Here is a 17,231-nt window from a genome sequence, read left to right as displayed (position 1 = left end):
ATCACTGGAGGTTTTCAAGAAGAGACTGGACAGCCACTTGTCTGGAATGGCATAGGGTCTCCTGCTTGAGTGGGGGGCTGGACTAGAAGACCTCCAGGGTCCCTTCCATTCTCCATTCTGATTCTGTATTGTGATCCCCGCTTCTCCCCCAACCCTCAATCAAATACAAGCATTAACTGGTTGCTTTAAATTAGCTTTAGAGTACTGTTTGCTCACGACAGCTCCAGAATGTTCGCTGTCTAATGTAAAGAAGAAAAAAAAAACATCTTGTTGCTCATTAAATACATGAAAGTTACAAGCTGTGCATTACAGATTCATGGGGACAGGAGCTTATCAATTACTAAGGAATTTGAAACTCATCCCTTACAGCTTTCTCCCTCTGCCCCCTTCCTCTCCTTCAATCATCCGCTCTCTCTCTCTCTCTCTCTCTCCTTTAAGTAGAGGGTTCATTACGGGAGACGGAGATTACCACCACTGTAGTTAATAATGACGCCTCCATGAATTTTCTCCTAGAAACAGATCTAGGGAGAGAAAACTTAAATATGTTTCCTTAGCCCACTCTGGCAATCCCCCAAAAAAAAAGAAATCCTTCATCTTTTCTCTTTCTCTTTTTTTAAAAGCTGGAGATTGAAAAGTTCTGATCCATCCTAGGAGTGGGTTGGACTAGAAGACCTCCAAGGTCCCTTCCAGCTTAATGATTCTGATTCTAGGAAGACTGAGATGATATAAGGACCCCTGCTTGGGGCAAAGGGTTGGACTAGAAGACCTCCAAGGTCCCTTCCAGGCTAATTATGACTACGGGGAATGGTTCTGCCCTATATCAGATTCATTTTGTCCCTGATTTCTGACATTCTTCTCTCTGACGCCTTTTCAAACGGAGGATAAACGTTTATGTTAAGAGCCACTGTTGGTTCCTAAGAAAGGAGGGTAAGTGGTACTTGCTGGAAGGAGCTAACCAGGAATGGCAGTTGGCTTCCCGCAAAACTTTCCACCTGTTTGGTAGCCGATCTTGCATTTGCTTTATTACTTTAAGCCCTGTCATGTTTTCCCTTCCCAGCTCAGCCCATCAAAAGCAACCCCTCCAAAGGCTTGGAAAAGACAGGAGAACTGCCCCGGAACTGTTTTACAGTGGCTTTTTACGCTGGTGTAGCTAATTTGTTCCTCTGCCCCATCCTTCAAAAATCCCTTTCTTGGAGAAGCTCTGGGGAAAGGTGAGGGGTGGCCTTTGGCTCTAAAGTCCGCTCTCTGTGCCCAAGAGGAAGTTTTAATCTGTATATTCCTGATTGCCAAAGCAAGACTTTGGAACTGGGTTATCTGGTCAGAGTCATTTGTGTTTCTTTGGAAGGTTGGAAGTTCGGAGACTTTAAGCCTTGGGACTCTGGATTTTTCCGGTTTAACGTTAATTCTAGGCCCTCCTTGTGGGTTCCGTTTGTGCAATTTGTGTGCCTCTGCTGCTATTGCAGATCTATTGCTGTTTGGACAATCTACACCTACTTCTCATCCCCATTTCTTTCAGTTAAAAGTCTGCAGAGATTCTCAATCATCCATCAGAAGGCAGGACTCTACTCTTATTCTATTCCATTCCATTCCATTCCATTCCTTATTCTATTCCATTCTATTCCATTCCATTCCATTCCATTCCATTCCATTCCATTATTATTCTATTCTATTCTATTCTATTCTATTCTATTCTATTCTATGCTATGCTATGCTATGCTATGCTATGCTATGCTATGCTATGCTATGCTATGCTATGCTATTCTATTCTATTCAAAACAATAAATAAAAGAAAAAGAAAGATGTAGAGCTGCATTTGCATGATTGCAGCCACCCTTTTAATTTTTGAGCCCAACCACTCCCGTGGATGCTTACGGTGACCCTCGCTGCATCCGGAAGACCGACCGAAGGATCGGAGCCAGTTTCTGCCAACCACAGTTGGCCTTCCCTCTAAGGAAGCTGCTGCTCTGCCAACTCTTTCACTCAACCATTAAATCCTGCCAGGCTCAAACAAACCACGTTTAGGAATAACCGCTACTCCCTTCTGCTGGGGGAGCATTTTGCGTGGTGTTCGCACAGCCTGCTTAACCTGGGTGGGTCAAATCTCAGCAGCTGCCACCTTCCTGGTCCTCTGAGTTAGTTACAGGAGTTTGGAAGCTTGGGGGGTGGGGTAGAAATCAGATCCTTTAGGAGCCCACCCAGTTGGGGCCCTCAGCTCCGGCGGCCTAGAGGTGCAGCTCTCGCCTCACAATCAGGAGGCTGCGAGTTTGATCCTAGGTAGAGGCAGATATTTGGAATAGACTGGATGGACTAGATGACCTCCAAGGTCCCTCCCAACTCTGTTAATTCTATGATTCAACCCAATGCAGGATTTCAATCCGGCGAGACGAAGCCGGTCACGCCTGCTCCTCTTTTGCCACTGACCTTTGCCTGTGGTCATCATCCAGGCCAAAGTCTGGTTGGCATAGCATCCTGGGCTGGGCTGGGCTCCCGGCCTGGCATCCTGGCCAGCGGGGTGGCAGCCTCTGGGTGGACCAGGACTCTCCTCCGAAGACATCACGGCGGGGGTCTGGGGTGGGCTCCCCTGGACAAGGTCCAGAGCTGAGCAGCTGCCCCGAGGCGGCGTCTTTCCACCCACGGTGGGGCTCTGAGGCTCAATGCCAGCTGCCCCAGCCAAGCCTCTTGCGGTTCACCCATCGCCTGCCAAAAGCCCCCGGGAGGTTTTAACTGGGATTGGGCTGTGAGGACAACCACGGATCTCTGCCTTTGTAGACAGAGCAGGATCGTGGCCACATTCTGGGGAGGGCAGGGGGCTTACCTCTCCATCACTCACCATCGCTGCCAGGATGGAGGGGCGGAGGTTGAGGGAGGTCGCCCTCTCTCCAAACGGCTCCACTGAAGGTTCAGGGAGGAGGAGGAGGAGGAGGAGGAGGAGGAGGAGGAGGAGGAGGAGGAGGAGGAGAGGAGGAGGAGGAGGAGGAGAGGCTGCTGCCCGGCTGCCACTTTGCCAAAATGATCCCCAGAGCAGGAGCGGCTCCTTGTCTTCTGGCGCCACCTTGCGGCCGAGCAAGGAAAGCGGGAGAGGACAGGAATGGGCTTTCCTTGCAGCGCTCAAGCGGGGGGGGGGGGGGAAGAGCCTTAAGATCTGGGGGCCGCAACGCCCCCCCGGCCTTTTGTGGGGTGGGAGAAGGAACATTTACATGTCTCTCCTTTGCCTGGGGTGCCTGTGTGTGTGTGTGTGTGTGTGTGTGTGTGTGCGTGCACACGAAGTGTGTTAATGAGAGCTGAGTGTGTGTGTGTGTGTATGAATAATTATTGGTTTTTATATGTCTTACTTCAGAGAGAGAGAGAGAATGTATAGATAACATGGAAGGATAAAGATGGATGGATAGTAAAATGGAGAACAGAGATGGGTGACATTCAGATGGACAGTTGGGAAGACAGATGGATAGATAGATAGAGACAGACAGACAGACACACAGTTGGATAGGTGATAGATAGATAGATAGATGTAGATGATAGATAGATAGATAGATAGATAGATAGATAGATAGATAGATAGATAGATAGATAGATAGATAGACAGACAGACAGACAGACAGACAGACAGACAGACAGACAGACAAATAGATGGGGGATAGAGAGATAGATAGATGGGATAGAGAGATAGATAGATAGATAGATAGATAGATAGATAGACAGACAGACAGACAGACAGACAGACAGACAGACAGACAGACAGACAGACAGGGATAGACAGACAGACAGTTGGTTAGAGGAGGGGAGAGAGAGAGAGAGAGGCAGACAGAAAGGCAGACAATGATGAATAGATAGATAATGATGGATGGATGGATGGACAGACAGACACAGACAGAAAGATAATAATGATGGATGGAGGGATGGAAAAATGGAGAAATGGATGAAAAGTCAAGCAGGCAGATGGATGGGAGAATGGATTGATAAGAGAGGGAGGCAGACAGACAGACATAGATAGACTGATTGACAGTAAAGTTGAGAAGAGGAAGACGAGAAAGCCGAAGATACAGAGAGAGAATAAGGAGATAATGGGGAGAAACAGACGACCTCATTCAACATCGGCTTCAAATGTGCATCCAACCCCGATGCCTCCTACGCATTTACTCCACTCAGAAAAAGCAGCTTTTAAAAATCACAGTTATGGGATTAAGGACAGCCACATTATTCACTTCTTTTCACCTTGAAAACACCCTCCGTCACTTGGGTGATCGTGAAAAATTCACCGGCTTTGCCAATAAATGGGACTCCGCCTGATGCATTGAAGCCTTGGCCAGAATCGTCAACACTCAAGAACAGGAGAATAAATCAACGCAGCCCCAGCAGCAGAGAAGCCATAAAGTTTTTTCAAAGTGTTCCCTTTTAAAATAATTATCTCAGCGAGAGGAGCTTTCAAACCTACCCAGGGAAGAAAATAGATGCTGTTGGACTGCAAAATGCTCATTTGGGGAAGACAGGGGAACATAACAGTTACTGCTCATTCAGAAACTCGTAACTTGGTTTATTTTCCTAGTCTTTTCGAATGGCTTAATAACAGAGTTGGAATGGACCTTGGAGGTCCTCTAGCCCAACCCCCTTCTCAAGCAGGAGAATCATTAGGTATTTCTTACAGTTCTGGAATTACTTAATGAAATACCCATCGAAGTAAAAATGAGCAAGTCACCAAGGGCAGCTGTGGCTGTACATCGTTTATTTGGGATTAAATTCCAGGGAATCTCAAGGGTTTCCTCGCTCAAGGATTCCTGGCACAATTCCATATCTCTCCCTCCCCTTTTCTATACATCTGTTTTGGGGGTTTTTCCCTCCCGGTTTGTATTTCTGGCATGTGCTGACAGTGGAAATCCATTTGGTTGACTGGCATCTGTCAACACTTTATTCTCCTGGCTTCAAGCTTCTCTCGCCCTTTCAGGGGTCCTTGCGGGGAGGCATCTTCTGGCAGGCCCTTTCCAGGAGGACGTGAGCCAAGGGGGGATGGAGGGACAATCTCGCAAGCTGAAGATGTGCCTCTGACGAAAGGCCTCCTCAGAGAGTTCATGATCCTACTTGTGCGAAGTAGAGTCACCACTTGGGCAAAGGGCCCAACCTATGCTACTTGCCAGCTTTTTCTTTTTCTGAGTTTTGGTGGTGCAATTGGGAAGGCACTGGTGAAAATATTAGGTCAGGATCCAAGGAGATCCCAACCCTGAAAATAAATAGTGGAGCAAGCAATAGCATCTCCATACTTCGATTTTTCAATTTAGTGTATTAAGGGTTGTGAAATTGTTCACTGTCCAGAATCAGCTGGACTGAGATGGACGGCTATAGAAAAGTGAACGAATAACATAAATAATCTTATTTCAAGTATGGATGTACAGCTCCTTCGTCCTGCGGCAGCTCAGATCTAGCTAAAGAACTCACCCTACCTAATCGGAATCTAGAACTAGTTCTTGTTTATCTTCTGATTATCTGCTCCAAGGAGACTTCAAGGATTCCGCATCTTCAGGGGCCATTTGGATCACGGTGACGCCTCCACCTGGGTGACGCCTCTTCATGTTCCCAAAACTTCTGCAACGGAAGGAATGAGGGGCAGTGTTAATTTCCAGAAGCCTGTTGTGTGTTGTTTCACATAACAGTGGTCCATACATTGAAGATGGACATCTAGAACTCACATAGGTACCAATAGACAAAAATATTGGTAGCTCAGGGTTGAACTGTGGGGGTCTTTGGTGCTCTCTGAGCTTGGTGGTTTTCTTGCAGACGTTTCATGACCAACTAGGGAACATCATCAGTGCTAGAAGGGAGTGTGGTTGGAGGAAGAGGAGGAAGAGGAAGAGGAAGAGGAGGAGGAGGAGGAGAATGACTATGACAATGACAATGAATTTGTGGGTCCTTGGTGCTGTTTGAGTTTGGCTGTTTTCTTGCAGACATTTCATTACCCAGCTAGGGAACATCATCAGTGCTTAGAAGAGAATGGGTTTGCTCTTTCTGCCTTATCGCTCTGAAGATGCTACCTAGATGGGTAGGTCGTAAAAAGGCCATTAAATCTGGCACAACTGCCTTGCTTAGATAAATAAATTTTGGTCCCGATTGTGGTTCTAAGCCGAGGACCACCTGTACGAGAGATTAATGATCTTTCCCCCTTTCTATTGGATTTGTTTCCCAGTTTTTCCAACTCATCCCCAACCTGCAGGCTCTGGATGATGAGCGACAGAGCAAAAAATAACAGAATGAGAAGGTGCCATTCAGAAAACACACACACACACAACCACCCTGATGAAGCATCTCCGCAAAAGGGATACCAAGACTACCTCCATGCATTGAGGTCCAGATCGAAGGCTTCCACCGTCGAAACGTGAACGATGCCGTCGTAGCCCCCGATGGCCAGGAGTTGCCCATGGATAGCAGCAAGGCTAACCTGCAGACCAACCAGTGGAAAAGGGGCAGAAGTGTTTTCTAAGTCAACCTGATTTAACCTCTCTTCTCTGGGCCAGGAGACAGATGGCGGATGGAAATTTGCTCGTCTGCCCAGTCCATAAAGAAAAAAAAGGTCCCCAAATGGGGAAACGAACTAGAACTGCTCCGAGTCGCTTTGAACTGCGAGATGAACAGCAAATAAATTTGATAATATGGATAATAGCAACAGTTGGAGTGGTGTGGTAGTCTAGAGGTACAGCTCTCGCCTCACAATCAAGAGGCTGTGAGTTCGATTCTGGGTAGAGGCAGATATTTCTCTCTCTGGGCACGTTGAGAATATATCCACTAAACAAAACTCCGCATTGGTGACAGGAAGGGCATCCAGCCAGTAAACACTCTGCTGGCTCCGTTCAGTTGCCCAGACTCCATCCCGCAAGGGATTATGGGGTCGTTAAAAGATGATGATGATGATGATAATAATAATAACAAGTTAAAAATCATAGATTTCTCTTTGTGTTCGGTCGTCCCATTTTCTGTCTGTTTCCTGCCTGGACCCGGCTCTCCTTACCTTGCTCCTCTTGGACCTCATGGGCCTCACAGGCGTCCATCGGTTGATGAGGGGATCAAAGCGCTCAGCGGTGCAGAGTTCGGTCAGTTCATCCTGCCCACCGACGGCATAGATCTTGCCTTGCAACGCAACGCAGCCCAGGTTTTCACGACAGCTGCGGAGCGGAGGGCAGGCGGCCCACCGGTCTTCGGTGGGATTGTAGCGCTCGACTGAAAGAGGAAGGGGGTTAAAGAGCCTTGGCTTCGGATCGTGTCAAAAGATGCCAAGTTAGCACATTAAATTGTTTCCAAAGCAGAAAGGGACCCTTTGTGTCCTAAAAGGTAAGCGTTATGTGTAAAAGAGCCTGAAAGGACTAGCCTGCTTTTAAACAGGAAGTGGGTGGTATAGACTCCTATTAAATGAATAACAGAGTTGGAAGGGACCCTAGAGGTCTCCTAGTCCAACCCCCTGCTCAAGCAGGAGAGCCTATACCCTTCTGGACATATGGTTGTCCAGTCTCTTCTTAAAAAACCTCCAGGGATGGAACACCCACAGCTTCTGAAGGCAAATCATTAATTGCGGCTAACTGTTCCCTCTGTCAGGAAATTCCTCCTTAGTTCTAGGTTGCTTCCCTCCTTGGTTAGTTTCCACCCAGGGCTTCTTGTTCTGCCTCCAGGCGCTTTGGAGAATAGCTTGACTCCCTCTTCTTTGGGGCTCAAATGTGGGAAGGCTGCTATCATGGCCCCCCTAGTCCTTCTCTTCTTTAAACTAGACATGTTTAATGAAATTCCTGCAACCGTTCTTCATATGTTTCAGCCTCCAATCCCCTGATCATCTTTGTGGCTCTTTTCTGCACTCTTTCTAGAGTCTCAACATCTTTTTTACATCGTGATGAGCAAAACTGGATGCAGTATGGTTTTACCCAGGGATTATAAAGTGGTATTAACACTAAAGTGGTATTGAATGTTGGAGATGAAATTCAGAAGGAAGAGGATTAACTCAGCTGTTACGTTCCTGTTCTATGATTTCCATAATTGTGAGTTGAATTCAATAACACAATTAATAAAACCAGATCAATTGCTGTTTGTCACATATTGACTCATATGTTCCTCTTGGCTATGTCTGGAGTCTCTGGGATCAATAATTTTCTATTTCGAATTGATACCCATTCATGTGTCAAACTGAGGAATCAATTCACCACTTGAACCCAATTATCATCTTTTGCATTCTGCAGTTGGCTAAAACAGCTGTTTGGCCACACTGGACTTCTATATAACTGGAGTTATTTGATATATATTTTTTCTGTTGAAGAGGCAAGGAAAATTACTTTTGAAACATATTAAGGTCAAATTATCCTGCAGTCATTCTGTCTATCAGGTCATTTTCCATACTTCTTTTTATCACCGCTTATCCTTTAAGTATCACATTTATCTATTTTGACATTGTACAGCATTTGTGAATACAAGAGTAGGCGTGTTTTTGTTAACTAATTGCCTGATCTAAGTTCTTTCGTTAATTAATTTAATATAATAATTACCCAGCCATGCACGCTCCTGCAAACCAAGCAGGATCAGAACTTGGAAAGCATTTTTTCCACCCTTCAACACTCCCGGCCCACAGAATCCCATCAGTCAGAAGCTTGGATTTCAATTAACGTCACAGATACATATAATCATTTTCTATTTTTAATGTTTGCGTGAGGGGAACACAGAGAGAGAGGGGGGGGAGGGAGGGAGGGAGGGAGGGAGAGAGAGATGCAAAGATACAGGAGACTATATAAAACACTTCCAAAACTATGTAACAAATTGGTTCCCAACCCACCAATTATTTTCACCTTTCTCTTTCCTGTCACAAATGCCAAAAACCCCCACAAAAAAACAGGGAAATTATTTCCTGTCATTTTTGAGACAGAAAATGCACTGTAGGACATCTTAGTCGATGCTGCACCGGCTACAGCTCAGAGAGAGAGAAACTGGAAAGTTTGAAAGAGAATTCAAGTAATGAGGGCGAGTGAGAACAATGGATTGGTGAGACAATCTGCCTCCAGAAGTTATGGGTGCTTCAACACTGGAGGTTTTTAAGAAGAGGTTGGCGAACCATTTCCCTGAAATGTTAGACAACTTCTAAAGTCCCTTCCAATTCGATTATTCTGGTTATTCTAACATAGAACCAGAGCTAATTTAGCCTGCAGCCAGGATATACCTGAGCATAAGGGAGAATATCCATCGGAGCCCCCAACAGCATATAAACATCCATCCAGTACGGCCAAGCCCAAGCCTTTCCGACGACACATCATAGGTGCCAACTTCTGCCATCTGTCCAGAGCAGGGTCGTATCTGGAAGGAATTAGCCATGGTGAGAAAGTAGGTGATTTTGCAAAACGGCAGTTCAGGTGTAGAGTGTGCTTCTTCCAGGCGGTGCTCCTCAAGTCCTAGGCAGCCAGTCAAGAAGACCAAGAAACCCACAATTCTCAGTAAGAGGCCTTCATGCTGAATACAGAATTGTCAGGCCCCAAGAAGGACAGGTGGAATTGTTTCTGAGTAATTCCTTTATTGCTGTTTGCCTGCCGACCGAATCTTGCCAAGCTAAAGCAACGACCTGCCATGAACAATGGAAATCCTCCGTGAACTGTCTTTGCCCCCCTTCCTGCCCCCCAGGCATTCCAGGTTCTGCTGCCCCTTTGCCCTCTGGGGAAGAGCCTCCCTCTCCCGTGGCTCTGGACTGCCCTGCACATCCCAAGCGGCTTGGGAAGCGCAAGGAGAATGGCCGACGACTGTAGCTGCCCTGCAGCTGAAAGGAAGTTCCCGAAGAGGGAATAATTGGAATGGCTTCTCCCTACGTTTCTCACCACCTGGGCTGAGTTGCCGTTTTTGAGAGAATGGATTGAGATAACAGACTGGACTTCTCTTGTTTGTATTTTTTTCTCCTCCTCTTCTCCATATCTTCCTCCTCCTCCTCTTCCTCCATTCATCCTTTACCCTCCTCCTTCTCCCCTTTCTCCATATCTTCTTTCCCCTTCTCTTCCTCCCCACCCCCTCTCTCTCCTATAAACTTCCCAAGATGATTGACTCCAGCGCCATCTCCCTCTAGATGTTACATCAATCTATTTCTATTTAACTTTGCGGGAGGTAAAACTCTATCAACCATAGATATTAGCTACTACAGCACGGCCTCAAATCAGCATCACAACTGGGCTTACCTTTCCAACGTGTTGAGGCAAACCAGCCCATCAAAACCACCGGCACAATATAAGTAACCGCCGAGTTCTGCCATAGCTACATCTTGCTTGGGTTCACTCAGAGGGGCGACGTTTCTCTTCCACTCATTGATTTCGGGCACATACCTAGCAGGGAAGAAGAAAGTTGGAGGGCAGGTTCTGGGCATGGGAGGAGGGCAAGTGTCCCTGTCCCCCCCAGAAAGAGGAGGGGAAGAGTGGTGTGGTGGCCTAGAAGTGGAGCTCTCGCTCGCCTCACAATCAGGAGGCTGCGAATTCAATCCCTGGTAAAGGCAGATATTTCTCTCTCTGGCACAACGAGAATGTATCTGCTGAACAAAACTCCGCATTGGTGACAGGAAGGGCATCCGGCCAATAAACAGTCAGCTCCATTCAGTAGCCCAGACTCCCCCCGCAAGAGATTATGGGGTCATTAAAAGAAGATGATAGGAAGAGGAGGGGAAACTGACCCAAAGCAAGGACTTGTACAACACAATTGCAGAGTAAACATAAACTACAGGTAGCCCTTGACTTACTGTTCAAAGTTACACTGAAAAAAGGGACTTATGACCGTTTTTTCACACTTATGACCATTGCTGCGTCCCAAGGACATGCGATCACCTTCTGACAAGCAAAGTCGACAGGGAAGCCAGATTCACTTAACAACCGGGTTGCTAACTGATCAACTGCGGTGGTTCACTTAACAACCGTGGCAAGAAACGGGGCAGAACTTGCTCAGCCAATGTTTCACTTAACCACTGTGGCCTTAAATGGAGGCCTACCTGAACTCTTAATGTGGGTTTTTGGCAGGGGAACAAGGCTAATCTTTCCACAAAGAGTTCCTATTTCCCAAGGTGGCTTCCAGCAGCCACACGGGGGCTCAAAATTAACGCGACCCCTCTGAACCAAGATCATATTTAGCTGGCAGGCGAGTGAAGTCAGCACCCAACAAACAGCCTTTACCGAATGAGCCGGAGACGTTGAGTTGGGCTCGAGAGGGCAGTAATGGGACCCGTCGAAGTAATCTGTCAGCTCTAACAGGAATGACAAGGTGCAAAAGAGGCCCCAGGGATGTGAGAACGAGAAGGAACTCAATCAAGAAGGGCCCTTGTGAGCTGTGTGCCCTTTGCTGAGGGGAAGGCTGGCATGGGAAGGGCGGGAGGGCCAAGGAAGTCGGCTAGGAGTCCCAGTGAGAAGAGAACAACCCAGGAAGGGAGGATCCCAGATTTCAATCGGGAATTTTAGTTTGTTTTGGATTGGGTTGGTTCTTATTATTGCTCTTAAAACCATGTGTAGGTATGTATACATGTGTTGCGTTGTATTGTACCGTATTGTATTATATTATATTGTTATGTTATGTTATTAACACAGGAACCGAGTGGGAAGGGACCTCGGAGGCCTTCTAGTCCAACCCCCACCCACCCTGCCTTGGCAGGAAACCTGGCCTGTCCCATTGCAGACCGATGGCTGCCCAATCTCTTCTTAGAAACTCCCAGTGTTGGAGCATTCACAACTTCTGGAGGCAAGGGGTTCCGCTGGTTCATTATTCTCAATATCAGGAAGTTTCTCCTTAGCTCCAGGTTGCTTCTCTCCTATATATTTATATTTCACATTTCTGGACTGCTCGTCTTCCTCAAAGAGGGACTCTGGGCAGGACACCGTACAACATCAAAATATAAGATGGTATTTGAGAATTAAAATGCTAAAGTTAACATCTAAAAAATTATAACATCAGAAAAAAACCTAAGAATAGAAACCTTTCATTTAGAAACACAAAGAAAAAAAAATGCAAATAGCTGCCTATTTAAGGGCACAATTCCAAAAAATGCTGGTATTTCCCCCCGTTTTTGACCCGTTTGGGTCTTTTTCTATTGCTCTGCTGTGGCTATAGCTGCTTTCCAGGGTTTCAACAGCTACCTGAGTCTCTTCCCACATTCTTGATTAAGTGTAGGATCTCCTGCTTGGGTGGGTGGGTGGGGGTTGGACTGGATGACCAACAAGGTCCCTTCCAACTCTGTTAATCTGTTAAGTGAACCCAGGAAGGCACCCTCCCTGTCTGCCCAATTTTAAGAACTCGACCCTCAAGGATGCCAACGGCATTCCTCAAGGCCATATATCTCAGCTGACAGAGACTTCTGCCTCTGTGCCTTCAGCCTCAATTCACCGCTTTGCCTAACCGATGGAAAATATTTAAACTTCAGGCGTTGAGTTCATTCCGAAGGCATTTTTCTCCCAAGCTCCTTGTCTGTGTGGCTTAATGGCAGCAGGACCTTCAGAAGAAGAAAATCACTGCTGGCCCCTGTTGATGGAAAGTCATTTTCCTTTAAGCCAGGCTAGAGAGCTGTCGGCCACCAGCTTTGAAAATGAAGAACAGAGCCTCTAAAAGTGAGAGGAACTTGTGCTTTGCACCTGTTTGGAAAGGAATCGTAGCTCCGGAGCATTAGAAGTGCTTATGGTTTGTTTTTTTTCTTTTTTAAGGAACAGACGTCATTGTGCAATGAACTGGCCTTGTAAGTAAGAGACATCATAAAAATACCAACAGCATCTTAGTCATCTCACAAGGAAAAGGAATGGTGCAAAACATTTCTTGACAAGCTGGGGAAACGGCAAGTGACTCAACCAGTGGCGCCTCCACAGGCTCCATAAAACCTGCGAGCACAACGGGAGTCGAGAAGAGGGAGCTGAAATCCAGTCAAATTCAGACTGAGAAGGTAGGAGAGAAAAGCAACTTAGAAAAAAGTAACCGGGATTGAAGGGAAAAAAAGAGAGCACCTCGCATTAGACACACTCCCTGTTGGTCCTCCAGGATTTGCAAACCCCCAACATAGTCTACCGTTCCCCAACAGGAGCCAAGAAAAGTTGGGGGAGGATTTATTTATTTAATTGGATGCCGCCAACTAGAATGACTCCCAACAAACACAGAGCAACATAAAACCCCAAAGATTTTAGAAAAGGGTGAGAACGGCTAGAAAAAGAGTGGACGAATGCAGCCATCGACCATCCGTAGATGATCTTCCGTCAACACACCCGCTTACCTCTCAACGCTATTGAGGCACACAAGCCCATCGTGGCCGCCTGCTGCATAGATGGAGCCATCAAGGGAAGCCACCCCAAGGCCACTCCGCTGCCTCGAGACCGAGCCCAGGATTTGCCACTCATGATCCAGGGGGTTGTAACGCTCCACCCCACCAGGGAGGCCCGTAGGGCTGACTCCCCCAACTGTGAATGAAAGCAGTGAATTTAGGCTTGGCCTCTGAGCCCTTTCGTTCCAACAGGCACTCGATTGATCCCTCAGTGCTGTGATGCTTTTACAGCAGGAAGAATTGCTGCTGCCTTATGATGTTGTTATGATGAAGGGGACGGGGTGGCTCAGTGGCTAAGGCGCTGCATCATGGAGTGAGCTCCCGTTCCTTGTCCCAGCAGCTTCTGCCAACTGAGCAGGTCGAAAGCACGTAAAAATGCAAGTATGAAAATAGGGACCCCTTTGGTGGGAAGGGAACAGCTGTTCCTCTGTGCGCCTTTGAAAGGCGTTTAGTCCTGCCGGCCACACGACCACGGAGACGTCTTCGGACAGCGCTGGCTCTTCTTTGGCTTTGTAATGGAGATGAGCACCGGCCCCTAGAGCCGGAAACGACTAGCACGGATGTGCAAGGAGGGGAACCTTTACCTTTACCTTATTCTTTTTGATTTCCCTGTCTCACCTGACCTTTTTCCATTGATTTCCTGTCATTTTATAGGTGGTTATTATTATTATTATTATTCTGCAAGCTTTTTGGATGAAGTATGAACAATAAATGCTTCAAAGGTTTAGTCTTTTGTAAACAAAAAAATATATATCAAAACCTTGTTCTAAATGCTCCTGGGTGGTCTTCTTCTCCACCCATCACCCACGAAAAGAGAACATGGTCAGCTCCTCCCACAGAGAAATACAGAAAAAGCCAATATACTTACTTGCATAAAGAATCTCTAAGGGACGTCCCCTGTTGAACGAAGTTGGCTTGGTTCTCCAACTAACCAGCTTCTGGTTTGGTTTGATTTGCTCCCTGCAGTAACCCAAGATTGAACCATCATTAACGTTATAAAAATGGTGATTATTGTCCTTCTCTAAGAAATCTTCCAAAGGAAAGTGAACTATTATGTTCTGAGATGTAAATTTTGCCCCTGCAAAGGGAACCTGGTGTCAGAAGGAAGGAAATTCTGTGGATGCTCGATTCCACACCTCCTTCCCCAGATTCTTTGACTCAAGAGGGAACAACAAGCAGAGAACTATTTTAAAGAGATCTAAAAGGAGTTTTGATCATGCCCAAAGGAAGGGGAGCTTGTGGGTCCCCGCTTTCCTAATTTTAGTCCTTTCTTGGAAGGGCCGTCTGATCCCATCTGCCTTGATGGGGAACTTCTCTACGAAGGGAGAACAGCAGCAGAGTTGGGCATTGCTAAGCTCCAGGGAACAATATTTGAGCAGCCTTTTAATAGGATTTTGCCACTCAGCCTCACCATATATAAAAAAAACCCACATTTTTAAAAATCTTGGCAGAGGGCAGCACCTGGCTAACATTGTTGGGCAAACTTGGCAAGTTTAAGACTTGTGGACTTTTATTCCCAGAATTCCTCCTCCTCCAGTCATGTTAGCTCAGGCATCCTAGGAGTTGAAGTCCACAAGTCTTAAACTTGCTAAGTTTGAAGGCCCTTGTTGTTGGGTAGGGAAGCAAACCAGGATTAGAGCTGGTTAGATGGGAGGCTCCGGGGCTGTGGGTTAGACCAAGAAGTCAAAAAGGTTCTTGAAAGCTGGCAAATGTTCCCAGGCAAAAGACGCCTTTTATTTATTTATTAAATTTGTACGCTGCCTATCTTCCCTGGAAGGTGGCTCGGGAATGGCACATGCCTGTCACCACCAGCAGTACTTTGTATACTTTTTTTATATATATATTTAAGACATTCACTATCTTAAACAGAAATTCTGCAAAGGAAGGCATAAATCGCCGGTTTTTCAGCCATGTCACTAAAACAACTTCCCATGGGCTGTTTTACATGGGCTGCCTACTTCTCAGGATTGTTGTGATGCTAAAAGAAATTCCGTTGCTCTATGAGCTGGACTTGGGAGAGGGAAGGGGTCACAGCAGCAGCTAAAAGGAAACCTTCGTAAACCGTCCCTCCAAATCCACCATCTTCAGGGGAAACGCCAATTGTAGGCTTAGCTAAGAAAAACAACACCCACAAACAGTAGTTATTTAGATACACATCCCATTGCCCATACTTAAAAACAACAACAACCCACCCATGAAAATGAGGACTAGGAATGAACGGGTCTCCAAGCCAAGAAAGGAACCGAAGAAGCTTCTTGGGTGAGAAGTGAAATGTTTTCAAAGAAAAACCAAGGTTGCCTTTTGAAAAGAAACTTTGGGAAAGGGGCAGATCAGTTTTTCCAGCGTGCAAAGTGAGTTTGCTTACCCTCTTTCTTCGTAGACGCCCATCCTGTCGTCTTAGGGATGCTCTGGAGAGGCTTGAGCCCTTCAATCAGGATGCAAATGTAAAGTCCCAGGCTTATATGCAAACTCCAGAGCCAGAAATAGAAACCGCAGGCACCTCTTCAGTGAGTCACAAGCCACAAGGGAGGGAGGAGACGTGTGGGATTCTCTTGAGTCCATTGTTCTTCTCCGAAGAGATGAGAGTCTGTGTAACCAGACGCTGAAGGGATGTTATTCCAGCTCAGAACTGGGAAGCCGGGCTCATGAGGCACTCTTGAGATCATCTGGACGCTTGAATTCACAGTGCATCATTGAGGCAGTTAAGCTCAAGATGGATGGATGGATGAGCTCCAATACCCCACTGCTTCTGTTCCAATGGATGTTAAAAAGATTAGAGCTATCACAGGATTCTGGTTGACTTTCTGGACCTCCTGAAGACATCTGTGGAAGGAAGGATGGAAAGGAAAGGAAGGGGGAAGGAAAGAAAGGAGAAAAGAGGAGGAGATTAAATATAGGAGGGCTCCTTGGTGCTCTCGGAGCTTGCTTGTTTTCTTGCAGACATTTTATTACCCAAACTAGGTAATGTTATCAGTGCTAGCAACTCCACAATCCTTCCCTCCTCTCTTTAACACTGATGACGTTACCTAGTAGGGTAATGAAATGTCTGCAAGAAAACAAGCAAGCTCAGAGAGTACCAAGGATCTGAGCTACAGATATTCCCCTTGGTTAGACTAAATGTAGGCTTGAGTTAAGTAGAGGTGGGTTAGACATGGTTGCACCGAGTTTAAAGGGCATCTGGGGAACGTAATTTTCTTGAGCCCTTTTAGTCGACGGAGACTATTTGCAGCTTCTCCCAGGAACAAATTTAGGTGCACCTGATGATGATGATGATGATGATGCACCATCAAGTTCTCCTTGATCCCTAGTAACCATGTTGGGTTTTTTTCTTCAGGCTAGCCTATCTATTTATTGATTCTTAATGATTACAAAGACAGAATTTCTCCAGAATTTCTGCCCTTAAACCTGGTCCTTCAGCCACTGTGACCTGGACTCTTATAGAGTCCACCCCCTTTCCTGCTGGTCACCCTCTCCTTCGCTTTCCTTCCGCCTTTCCACTTGTCCCTGAGGCTTATAAAGGTAGTCCTCGACTTACAAAGGTTCTTTTAGTGACCGTTCAAAGTTGCAACGGCACCAAAAAAGGTGATTTAGGACTTATTTTTCACATGGTTACAGCATCCCTGCGGTCACATGATCAGAAGTCGGATGTTTGGGTTACTGACTTACCCGTTGCATTCATAACAACTGCAGCAAGAAAGGTCATAAAATGGGGCAAAATTCACTTAAGAACTGTCTTGCTTAGCAGCAGAAAGTTTGGGCTAAATTGTGGTCATAAGTCGAGGACTGCCTGTACTCCAAAATTTAGGAGAACCTTTGTGAAAACGTCAGTTTCCTTCCTTTATTTCTTTTAGAGCTTTGGGCTTGTAATAAATGTTATCTTAATTTTCAATATTCCACTGCAAATCTGGTTTAGTGAATTGAGCTATTTAGTTACAATTTTAGAAGTTTGCTTCTAGAAAATCAC

At 46.2% G+C, this 17,231-nt stretch overlaps 1 protein-coding gene across 2 annotated transcripts; it reads right to left on the bottom strand.

The window, feature by feature from the left end:
* Window positions 1–5,250: 5,250 nt before the first annotated feature.
* On the bottom strand, window positions 5,251–15,728 carry LOC113424795 (uncharacterized). Of its 2 annotated transcripts, XM_026686658.2 has the most exons (8): window positions 15,633–15,727; window positions 14,136–14,227; window positions 13,220–13,403; window positions 10,170–10,313; window positions 9,173–9,306; window positions 6,992–7,200; window positions 6,318–6,424; window positions 5,251–5,574 (listed from the first exon to the last, which is right to left on the bottom strand). In XM_026686658.2, exons 1-8 carry the CDS (start codon window positions 15,653–15,655, stop codon window positions 5,472–5,474), a joined length of 996 nt encoding a protein of 331 aa, XP_026542443.2. In that variant the 5' UTR covers window positions 15,656–15,727; the 3' UTR covers window positions 5,251–5,471. The 2 variants fall into 2 exon arrangements, with proteins under 2 accessions (XP_026542443.2, XP_087799981.1); XM_087943855.1 differs by lacking the exon at window positions 6,318–6,424 and having other exon boundaries at window positions 15,633–15,728.
* Between the last annotated feature and the right edge of the window lie 1,503 nt (window positions 15,729–17,231).

The sequence above is a fragment of the Notechis scutatus genome, chromosome 15 (assembly GCF_049901735.1).
Source record: "Notechis scutatus isolate UNSWTSFEM ecotype Mainland chromosome 15, rNotScu1.2, whole genome shotgun sequence".
NCBI classification, from domain to species: Eukaryota; Metazoa; Chordata; class Lepidosauria; order Squamata; family Elapidae; genus Notechis; species Notechis scutatus.
This window is presented reverse-complemented; position numbering and strand designations above follow the sequence as displayed.

Coding starts and splice junctions, on each gene's coding strand:
- LOC113424795 (XM_026686658.2), bottom strand. CDS start 15,655: ATGGGCGTCTACGAAGAAAGAGG. Junction 9,307..10,169: donor TGCCTCAACACGTTGGAAAG/GTAAGCCCAGTT, acceptor AATTCCTTCCAG/ATACGACCCTGCTCTGGACA. Junction 6,425..6,991: donor TGAGGTCCAAGAGGAGCAAG/GTAAGGAGAGCC, acceptor GTTGGTCTGCAG/GTTAGCCTTGCTGCTATCCA.